Source organism: Triturus cristatus, chromosome 11 (genome assembly GCF_964204655.1).
Source record: "Triturus cristatus chromosome 11, aTriCri1.1, whole genome shotgun sequence".
NCBI classification, from domain to species: Eukaryota; Metazoa; Chordata; class Amphibia; order Caudata; family Salamandridae; genus Triturus; species Triturus cristatus.
Window position 1 is genome coordinate 30215383 of NC_140594.1, and position 12100 is coordinate 30227482.

Below are 12100 nucleotides of genomic sequence, written 5' to 3' on the forward strand. Positions count from 1 at the left end.
ATTTACACTCAAAGTGGACCTTGCTGGAAAGCTGTAACAATGGCTTGTTGAAAGAGGCTGTTGCATAATAAATACGCTTGATTTCCCGTATCTCAAGGTAATTCATACAATCATACAACCAATTGGAGTGACAGTGTGCTACCACTTTGTGGGTTGGGTTGCATTGGTCTGAAATCATGAAGGGAAAATTCAAGACGCATGATTGCAGCGGTGGGCCGAAGGAAATACAGTTTAAAAAACAAACAGTTCTTTGATGCATGATACCAGGAAAGAATCAAATAGTAGGTCTTAAAATCGTGAGCAACAGAGAACTCCGGTCTGGCAACAAACCGTGATGTACAAACGTACATAATCAGAAATGATAAATCTTCTGTACACGTTACCCCAAATTAACATGTTTTTTAAAATCTGAATTTGTAGGCCAGAATGAGCCGATATCAATGCGCAACAGCAAAACTGTAGAATAAGACACTTGCCATTCATTTTATAAAGCACACCAAGCAACTGCATCTCAAAGGCTCAAAAAGATTGTTTAAGATGATCCAACATTAATATTTCTTTAGGCTAACACACTACTGACCTAATAAGGACGTTCACAGTTTAGATACACAGCATTGCACAGAACACACCCTTTACAATAGGGTGGACATTTCATAATGTAAATATTGTGTAAGTAAGGGAGCATACTTACGTTAAGACACAAATTGCTTATTATATAAACAATTTACAATCTACTTTAGTGTATTATAATATAAAGCTAAACGGCTTACTTTATAGGATTCATACAAGGCACTATTATAAAGGGATGATTACAGCTGGAATTATTAAGGCATTGACAAGTTCAACTTTGGAATGTTGGTCAACTATGGTCCTGTCTTATTTGACCTTTTCTCTATCAAAGACTGGTTGAATACAATTAACAGGCTTAAGAGGTCATACAAATTACATAAAAATTGTATAGTACAAAAAATACATTGGTCAAAAAAAAGAAACCTGAAATATAAGGTTCATTCAGAATCTGGTTCCAATGAAAAAGTTAAAGCTAGCATAAGTCACTCACTACATTAGAAAATATTTACTTGTATATGTAACACTTGAGTCTTTTCAATTCAGCGATCAATAGATAAATCCTCACAGGATATTTATCCTCAAGGATAAAGTACTCTCATAGTTAAAGAAATCTTTGTTCTTCAAACTCAGCTCAGCTTCTCTAACCGATCTTGAATATATGGGATTCAAACCTTTGAAATACTTTAAATAATGGCCGCACTGATTCTGTCATTGAGATCTAAGAATGGGCACCTGGTTCTCTGCAGACAGTCAAGGTGCCAATATCTCATTTAAAAAAAAAAAAAGAAATTAAGAATACAAAAGCCTCTGAAAAGCGGCCATTTTACTTTTCAGCAATCCCAACAAATAGAGAAATATTTTCGCAAAATAAATAATTGTGTTCTGATGTCAAGTTTTTTTTTCTGTCCCTTTGGTGGGATGAACATAATATTTTTTTGAAAAACAAATCATTTAAGGTAAACACTTAACTAGGTGGAATTAAACCATTTACTCTAGATGAAAAAGTCTGCCACTTGCCGGAAGGTAAGGCACTAGGTAAGAAGAAGTTACAGTCAACGGAGTGCTCCGTGTTTGATTATTGAAATTAATTAAGTCACTTAAAGGCTACTATAGCCTGGGAGTATGCATTTCTCTGCAGCTGCTATACACTTCCTCATATGAAAGTAAGAAAATTGTTTTTTTAAAGAATCTTAACAAAGCTTAAAGTGATTTTAAAATGGGCAGTTTCCATACAAAAAAGTAAACAGTGTTAAGGCATGAGTGGTTCATAGGCAAACGCTGCAACACTCACAGCACAACTCGTCCCAGATTTCTAACACCGCTCCAATGCTTACAACAAACTAGATCTTAAGACATATACAGAAATTGCTCTTCATTGACTTAGCAGAGCATGTAAAAAGCTATATCAAAGACAATCTGTTCTACAACCACACTGCCTACATGAATACATAATTTTAAGACATTTAGTTAGGAAATGAAGATCTTCACCTGGGCTATAGCATCAATAAATAATGATTAGGCGAGATTATCCAGCAAAGATGCTTCTAAAACAACCTGCAGCCAACTCGCTCTCACCCGCCCTCTTTTCTGGATATTTTGGTTAATTGGCAAGCTTCACTGGCATTAAACAATGCATTCATGGACAGCAGAACAAAATGCTGTGGAAACCCATGTACAATGTATCGTGAAATTAGTCGCTGCCAGTCGGTGGGTCGGATGCGGTCTGGAATCTCTGAAGAGTGCCTTGAAGAATCTGGGTTGCATTCGCTAGGACAGCGTTGATGCTAGGATAACTCCAAGGAGCACAAGCAAGATAACTACACAGACAGCAACATACATAATTTTCTGAAAAGCAAATAAAATGCAATTAGTCTGTGCTTGCACATCAAAGTTTTCTACATAATACTACTTATTTAAAATGTACATGACCAAAGGCATACAATGGACATTCTGCTTTTCCGTTGCTTTGCACGTACTATGTAGTAATCAGAGGCAAACATTAAACGACTACAATAAACAGGAACATATTGCAAAAATAAAAATAAATGGTGCGGCAATAACATGATACCACAGCAAAGACCGACTATCTTTAAAAATGAAAGGTTCTTGTCAATGTACTTCTTAATCACTGTACCAATCAAAGATCCAACAAGACACTGCTTTTCTATAAGGATAGTGCGGAAACTAGTTCTCGTGGTGTTAAATCCAAATCCAGCTCCCAAGTTTTTCAATAGGATTGAAGAGTAGGGCAACCAAAGTGTCCTAGAGGGCACCACGCCAGCCTCCTTTTATTTACTAGCTACACTTTGAGCTAATCTTTAAGGGTCCTTCTTGCCTAAAATGGACTGTCGATTCGTTTTGACGTCAAAAGGCTTGAGTCTCAACATGAAAAGGACCTGGCATCTCACATGTAATGGAAGAAAAGGTTTTTTTTTTATGGAGGACAACATGCTAAAGAGGGAGTGTTATTGTGGGAACTCCAGCGAGTGTCATACCTTCTACGGATATGGGGGTCGAGGGTCCTGTGATGCAGAATTCATTTAGTACTTGGTGAAGAAGACAGAGGTAAACAGATCAGTCAAAGAACATGAATATCCCTTGGAAGGAAATTGTTGTCGATGTAGGAAAAAAAGGATTATTTTAGAGTCTTTAATCAGTTCTAGGCATTGAACGCTTGTGAGGATGATCCTGCCTCGTTGTTTTGGCGGAGAAGGGCAGCAGGAGACTGGCTGTGCTCATGAACCGCACATCGAGTGTGAAGAGTCCTACATTCTGCGTTTCTGAAGCAGGATGTCAAATTGGGGTTGTTTGGATGTCTAGTCATTCTGTCAATCCTTTCTGCCATCGGAGTAACACCCGGCTTCACAGTTGTCAAATTAATTATATTTGCAACTCATGTCTGGAATCACTGGCACTTATTAGTGTAGCCCTGTGTAGTGTTGACTGGGTGCGTACATGATGCAATCAAGGAAGGAACCATGGGACATATAGTTTGATGTGATTGATGTGGCAGCAGAATGGGATGGGAAGGAATATGCTACTTACCAGTATGCATCTGTTCTTGGCATGTAGAGCTGCAGAGCCACACACTTAGGATAGTAGATCGCCATCTGGTGTTGGGCTCGGATGCTTGCAGGTTGTTGTTGTGTTCGGAAGAAGTCTTTGTGGTCGTGAGATAGGAGACTCCTCCCTTGGACGACAGTGCGCATGTGCATCAACTCCATCGTTGGATTGTTTTTTTCCGCCATTGGGTTCGGATGCAACTTTTCCGCTCCGGTTGGAAATATCAATTCCAAGCTTTTCGAAGCGCAAAACTTCACACAAAACATCGAAGCACCTTCATTCTCGACATCGATTCATCGGCTCGATACTTTTTCCACTATTAAGAAATGACGTGAACGGGAAGAACAGTGTTCACAAGAAGCTGGATTGATTAGGATTACTGGGGGAATGAATGGCCTAATACATCCTCTTGGTTTGTTGTTAATGGATGCCAAGATTCTGTGACACTATGTAGGCAGCAGGCTCCATTTGTCCACAAGATAATCCATGATTGTTGCAAAGGTCTAATTTTTATCGTTCGTAATTGTATACTTTGACCATTAATGCTCAGACTGCGATCTAAATGCTCATGGCTGGAGTAGCTCAATTCAATGAGTTCTTTGTGATTATTCTGCAATTACATCTGATTGAATCTTTTGTAATGGAGCTGAATGTCGAGTCAAGCTGTGGGGTATCTTTGTTGTTTTCTACGAGTAGGATCTTACCTCCCGTAGCTCACAAGGACCCAGACCCATTTCGACATACTGAATCAAACAACCCCCAATAGAATCCTTCCTTCGCCAAACGCCTCAGACAGTTACTATACAAACATTCACACCTTCTGAAACATTCACACTGACTCGTATGACCTCACCCTAATCTCCTGAGAGCTAATTCACAAACCTGCACCATCAACAGGACCATCAATGCTGCTCTCTAGCTGCAACCAAAGGACAGCCATATTCAGGTGCAAAGTGGATATAGACACCGTGCCAGACGACCTCAACAAGATTCAAAATAACTACCTAGCCCGCATCTCTTCACTATTGACACTCTCCGCATCATACGTTAATCTACACAAAACTCACACTAGGCACCCACAGCATCACTCTGGTGACTTCATCCGCCTCGATTTGCTCCATCAGGATTATTATTGGCGCCCACCTACACAAATGGGGTAAGTTTAAAAAAAAAAGCGGTAAAATGGCAGCTACTAGGAATGCTTTTTCTACGATGTGGAAACAGAACTATTCATGAAGCATATACCTGACTTTGCTACTCCAAGTACTACCGGTACATCTAAAACTTTCTTGCGTTTCTACTGCTCAAGAACACCACCACCTATAACTCCTCAGCTATCTACTTAACCCTCTATATAATCTTACTTTCTCTCAAAACCCTCTAGCTGCTCTCTCCCTTATACATCCCTGATATCATCATCTTTATCAATCACAATTGTACCTCCTCAGTCATCACGATTCTCTGTGCAGCCTCCGACACTGTCGGACGTACCAGCGTGCGGAGATGTCTTTTCTTGCTAAGCATTGCCGGCTCAGGCCCTGGCAAGTCCCCCTCTCCATCTTCACCCAAGCCTTCACTGGTTGATGTTCCCCAAGTCTCTGTCTCAGCCCTATAAATCTTTTCCTTCTAAACCACCTATGTTAGTGACTATATCCTGTTTTTGCTTCTCCTGCCACGATTGTCGAACAGCCATCGCTCACTTGGTTGCTCTACTGTCTCTCCCACTAAGAGAATTGCCCAGAAAACCTCCCTGTCAGCATATGTAATGAAATTGTCTTTATGACTCACGGAGTGTCTGCACTCTTCCTGGTCTGATAATCTTCTGGAAAGATGGGCTGTTTCGAAAGCCCCCCGAACACATTGGAACAGGCTGCAGGGAGGGAGTTACATGAGTTGGAGAGGTGGATACTGGCTCCTCTTGGTCTGCTGGGGGATGGTCCATCTAAAAGACCCAATAGCCCACCGCTCCTGAGGAATAGGAGCACTTTGGATCTTGGTGATGACATGGATTTGAGAAGCGGAATATTGAGTGCATGAAGTGTTTGGGCCACCACTGAAAATCGGGGTGGGTCAGTGCTCTCACTGAAACTCCATCCCTACATGTCCTTACCCCACAGGAGAAGACATGTGGTCAGTTTAGCATCTTGAGTTTTATCACTGGACTACTGGCAACCCATTTTGAGCTGGATCCACTAGCAACAAGGTAAAAGAGAAGGAATTTGCTCTTCAAACCCACAAGCCTATGTATCAAAGTGAGAGACAAGTGTCCTTCTTTCTTAATGGTAATGCAAATAAATAGTGGGGGGGAACAGGACAATAAAGGAACAGTGGTATCTGAGATAGGGGTAGCTTGAGACAGTCTAGTCTAGTGCTTGGTTAGAAGAAACCTAGAGAACACCACTCTGTGAGAGGCCAACAGTGCCACATAGAGTCAATACTTCGACTGAGGCCTCATATGCTTGTTTATGTCCATATCATTTTGGTTGCTCTTGAAAATTAAGAGATTCAGCGACTGGTATCTGTAAAAGGGTTAGGTCGGAAAAAGACGGCACTGACTTACCGGTTCTTTTTGATCAAATAGGTTTTTCTATTTTCTCATCAAAAAAAACATTTGAGCAACATTACAGCCCATTACAAGTCAAATGAAAGTTCTCAACTGTCTTACAAGGCTCAGAGAAGATTATTTGTCCCATCAGGAAAATGTTGCCCCAGTAGCAGCAGTCTTTCAGTTGAAACATAGGCGCTTTACTCACTAACAAACTAGCTGATAAAGGAGGCCTGTGCAATAAGTCATGGAGCGTACAATATAGTGGCATATGCTAGAAGACTGAGCAAGATTACAGCTCTCGAACCACAAAACATGCGATGTTTTGCAGCAGTTATGTCTCCTTAAGAATGCACCCATCAATTGCATTGAACATTGGAATAAAGTTTCCACAGTACTATAATAGAACTTTCCACAAAAATAGCCAACTCGATTCCTTTGTGAAAGGTTTCTGGGTTGGTCCGTTAAGCGTGTGTAGGAAAAGATGGGTCCCAAAATGCCCGTTCTCCATGCATTTTACCATAGGAAAATTTAACGCAACAACTAAAACGGCGGAACCAAATTTGGAAGAAAGCTAGCTCTTTAACCAAGTGTGCATTTTGTGAAGAGGTGCAAATCCGATTAGCAGTTTTTGAGAAATGAAGGTGGAAAACCTATGTATATATAGTAATGCTGTTCTACTGCGGTACCACCGAGGAGTACCACCAGCTCAAAACACCCAATCTTGGCCACAATGTGAAGAGAAAGTTGCAGCCACCATTTTATGGGTCTGGTTAAAGGGACCCTGACCCCCTGCCCTTGTGTTGGGTGGGGGATGTGGTAAAATTATAAAGATTTAGTTTTTTGGGCTGCACCGTGGAACTACTGCTTATGCCATGTAATTTCAGAGTAGTAGGTTATAATATCTTACTTTAAAAAAAAAAAAATGAAAACTGCAAATTCACCGAAAAAACCTGAGGTTAAAGTTAGTTAAAACACTGCACTTAAAAAAAAAAAAAAATCACCAGTTGCAGTTAACTGATGTAACTAACTCGTGCCCTCGCCATGCACTGCTTATTGCTGCACATATTAGATCACTCATTACATAATTGTTGACATCAATGTGACAAATGAAATTAAATCATTGATGACAGCCCTATGCATGGCGGGGGTACTTTATTGTTACTGTTATCTACAATGGGTGAATTTCAGTATCTTTTTATGTAGGTATAACTGATATTTTCACGTAACTATAACGTCACTGACCTTTATTTTTATATATATATATATATATATATATATATATATATATATATATATATATATATATATATATATATATATATATATATATATATATATATAGACACACACACACACAAACAGAAACATTTGTAAATTTTGGATCCATCCACACTATTGACACCCTCAAAACACCCCACATTTACATGGCTAGTGTTCTGCATTACTGCGTGTTACAAGAAAGAGAACAATCCTTTCAGAATAGAAATACATCTATGTTTCAGAAAAGGTTCATCCTGTGTTGAGCTCATGAGAAATGTGCCTTCCTCTGATAATGTAATAAGGTCCCAGAAGCAAGTAGGTTCCGTTATTTTTATGTAATCCTAGATCTCGTCAATGCCATTTTATGTGGTCAAAATTGATTAACATTGAGGTGCATCTGGGACAGTGCAGAACTTGGAAGTCCTCAAAGGAGCAGTTACAATATTCTTCTGTGTGACCCAATTCTCATGTATAATCAGCAATGCCTAAAATGGGCACCGTCTCCGGCTCAGCTTTTTTTCTTTTTGGGGAAACAATTACATTAAGTTGTTCTTTTCATTTCTACGAACTTCATAATGTTAAAACTGTTTTTTCATTGACAAAAAACAGAAATGGTTCTTCCCGACTCACTTTTCATTTTCCTAATCATTTTCATAAAAAATGTAACATTTTTATGTGCGATGGGACCCTGAACACAGGCAAAGATATTGAAGGAACATCCTACGATGAAGAACATTTGGCAATCACCTCTGCTGCAAGGTCTCCTCATTTGTGTGCTGAGCATTTAACACCAACATTGTAAGAGCCACTGTTTATGATCGTGGCCCAGTCGCCTGTGAACATTGGTTTTAGACCCACCCTTGGATCGGCCCCATGTGAAGCCTTGCATGGGTTGTTAACAGTATGCAGTAAGTCATCATTCCTAATAATCTTCCCACAGTGTCAGTGATTGACCCTTCTGGTAATGGAGGGCTTCTTGTGTTATGGCCAGGACTCTTTTCACGCATGGAAATGCCCTCCTTTGTACTGTGTTTATTCTTGCACCAAAAACTAGTTTCTCCTGTTCTGGAGTAGGTGAAGACGTCTCGAAGTTTATGGTGAATCCCAATCTGTGCAGTGTTGTCATCACTGTTTTTATGCTGTCTCTGCACGTGTGTGCAGAACTTGCTCTAACCAGCCAGTCGTCTAAGTAGGGGTATACATGTGTTCCCTTTCTTCTTAGGTATGCGGCTACGGCCACCAGGCATTTTGTGAATACTCTGGGAGCTGACTTTATGCCATAGGGCAGCACTCTGAATTGGTAGTGCGCTTTGGTTATTGTGAAACACAGGAACTTCTAGTGTCTGTGATTCATTGTAATGTGCAGTTGGGTGTCCCTTAAGTCTATGGTTGCCATGTTATCGCCCTGTTGGAGTTGAGGAATAGCCTCCTGTAGAGTTGCCATTTTGAACCTTTGTGTTTTTATGAAGGAGTTCAGAAAGCAGGGGTCTAGCATGGGCCAGAGTGATTAGTCTGGTTTCGGTTTTAGGAAGTATGCTGAACAGACTCCTTGAATAATCTTTTAGTTTTACTTTTTGTAGGAAGCTGGATCTTTATATGGAGGATCAAAAAGACGTACACCATGTAGAGTCCAGGCAAACCCCAAAGGAATTGCAGAGGCACAAATGACAACCCAAATGCTCTTGTGTGGCAGTGTGGGCGAGCAGTTAGGCATATCAGAGGGTAGTACTAAGCATTTATTACGCACTAAGGGAGCAAGTGAGACCACACTCAAAGAAATCCAACACTACTTTATAAAAATAACAAGTACTTTAATATAAATTTATATAGTACTTTTCAAGTTATGAATTTTTACAGTTTTCAGACATGGACAGTGCATTTTCTGGAGCGGCAATGTTATCCCAGATAGGAAAAACATGTATTGCATTTGGGTACTTGTCAGTGGCTTTCTGGACTATTCTTCTGGACTTAAAGTGGGTATGGGGCAAGGTCGAAGGCCACACCAACAGGTCACCACGGGGGGCTCGGTACAGAGGTGTTTCACGGCACTGCGTGTCCCATTCACTTCAATGGCAGAACGGTCTGGTTACAAAGCGTCTGCAAGCTGGGACTGTGGGACCAGTACTGGGGAACCCACAGGGGGGCTCGACCCACGAGTTCATGAGGCACACAAGAACACCCTGGTCCGCTTCTCCTCGGGCTGTGGGGCTCGGGTGCAGTGGTCTCTTGCAGTTGGAGGGGGTCTGCAGAAAGAGGCTGCAGGCAGCAACTGGAAGTCCAGTCAGGGCAAACCCAAGCATGGGCTTGGCTCTTTTGCGTCTGGGGACCCCGTTGGCACCATCGCCTCCCTTGGACTCTGGATTGGGAGCAAGGGTGCATAGGTGCTTCTATGTCTGTTTTTTGCAGGACGGGCAAACAGGAAACCTGGGCCACTCACGGTGTGGGGGTCTCAGTCTACGAAGTCCCTTGACGTGCAGATCGGTCCTCCTCAGCATTGGTGTCTGGAATGGACACAACAAACCTTGGCTGCTGCAAGGGGTCTGGTACCCAGGAATTTGGTTCCTGTGCGGCTCCAGTTGGTCCTGGTGCCCTCACAATCTGTGGAGAGACAGATATGACCTTCAGGAGCACAGGGTCCTCTTTCTGGGGAACTGCTGCGTCGGGCTGGCTAGGAAGCGGCAACTCGTTTGCCCGCACCTTGCATCTTTGATGCCTGCGGCTGCAGTATAGTAGCTCCTCTACTGTAAGGGAGTTTCTTCAGGCAATTGGTGAAGCACTGGCAGCCCTCGTTGTTTCTTGGAGACTGCACAAAGGCAGGACGAGTTTGCTTCTTCCACAATTGTTAGGGGCAGCAGTCATGCTGGCAGGTTTGGCGCCAAGTCAGCTGTGCGCCTTGGTTCTCTGGTTAGTCGTCTTCTTAGCCACTTCTTTTGGTCCGTTTACAATCTGACGTCTTGGTATCAGGGGGTACTCTAAATACTCAATTTAGGGGCATTAAGGGGAGAGAGGTGCAGTAGCCAATGGGCTGCTTACCACTGGACTCACTACACCCCCAAGATGACCACTTCCTGTGGGAAGTAGGCATCACCCTGTCCCAGAATTCCTAATTCCACAACACACAATATGGTGGAAGTTCCAAAGTTGTGTTCTTGCCGGACTGGGTTACCCTAGAGGTGTGGCAGAGTAACACGCCTCTGCTTTGTTAATTTTCCTGCCTGTCCAAGTGCCAAAGGGCTCTGGACAAAGGTGGTCGGCTTCCTCTCTTGTCAGAGAAGCCAGATTTGCATTTCAAAAGTGGTGGGCACTTTGAAGCCCCTGGCCCTTCAATGCTAATTTACCTGCCTTACCTGGGCAAGGAAGTGATAACACCTCTGCCCAGCGCAGGCACTGTTCCTGACCTCCTGCCAGCGAAGGCTCTCACCCTGGGGGTCAGAAAGTAGTCTGTGGCAGCAGGCTGGACTGAACCAGTCAGCTAGCACACTAGAGGGCTGGTAGGTTTCAGGGAGTACCTCCAAGGTATCCTCTGGGGTGCATTTGTTAATCCAGCACCGGAATCAGTGTGGGTTTATTAATATGAGGTGTTTGATACCAAGCACCACATGTTTCAGCGAAGCCATTATGTAGCTGAGGAACTCGTTTTGACCAGTGCCCAGGACAGACCTTAAGATGGTTTTCCTGCTCACTTACAAAAGAACTAGAAATCACAGGGGCATTTCTGTTCCTGCAGATATGTCCTCATATAAAATATAACGCACCCTGCCTTAGAGCGCAAGGCCTGATGTACGGGTGACATACATCTTAGATGCAGTGACTGATATGACACACAGGAGTGTGTCATATGTTTTCACTCATGGTTTGCACCATGTCACGCAGCCTGTAATGGCAATCTGGGTGGAATTTGTATGTGGGTCCCTTAGGGTGGCATAAGATAGGCTGCAGCCCTTAAGAACCCTCTTTAGTTCTCCTGCCCTAGGTACCTGGAGTACCATTTACTAGGGACTTACAGGGGTTCTAAAGTCCTTCGCCAGATGTAGCACAATTAGACTTCACCTTGTTTCAGAGAAGGAGAACTGGCACAGAGGTCTGGTTAGCACACCTCATTGCACTGTCAGTCGAAAACCAGTATCTAGTAGCTAAAAGGAGGAAAAACGTGTGTGTGGATAACTGCAACAAAAAGCCCAGTTATCTACACTTTGATTGCTTATTTTTGTAGTAGTTCTTTTGCTTCCTTTTGAAGATAGGTCATGTCTTTCTTTGTATGCGAGTTGTGCTTTAGGACCCGCGTTGGGGGATGTTTTTCCAATTCACTTGCAATAGCCGTGTTCAATTATGCTGAGAATCCATTTGTCCAATGTGACCTTCCTCCAGTCTTGGAGGAAGTCTCCTATTCATTGATCCGACAGGTGTGTGCGGGTGAAAGTCCAATTTTAGTGAGTTACTTGTTTGTTACTGTCGCTCCTCTTGACAGCTGGCCATTGCCCCTCGCCCGTGAAATGACCGTCTCTGCGGTGCGTGGAATTGCCACTGTTGTGTTGCTGATTGCACCGGACCTGTGTGCTGGAAGGTCTGATATGATGCAATGGTTTGAAATCCTCCTCTTCCTGTTAGTCTCCTAATGGGGGTGGCTCCCCTCCTTTTTTTGGTCCCTAAACTGTAGGG

At 42.6% G+C, this 12100-nt stretch overlaps 1 protein-coding gene across 2 annotated transcripts in view; it reads right to left on the reverse strand.

Moving 5' to 3' along the window:
* Positions 1 to 1375: 1375 nt before the first annotated feature.
* STX2 (syntaxin 2) overlaps positions 1376 to 12100 on the reverse strand; it is a 285012-nt gene continuing 274287 nt past the window's right edge. For both annotated transcript variants that reach the window (XM_085633339.1, XM_085633338.1), the window contains one exon: positions 1376 to 2415. In XM_085633339.1, coding sequence (XP_085489465.1) covers positions 2338 to 2415 — 78 coding nt within the window. In that variant the 3' untranslated portion in view covers positions 1376 to 2337. The remainder of the gene's footprint in view (positions 2416 to 12100) is intronic.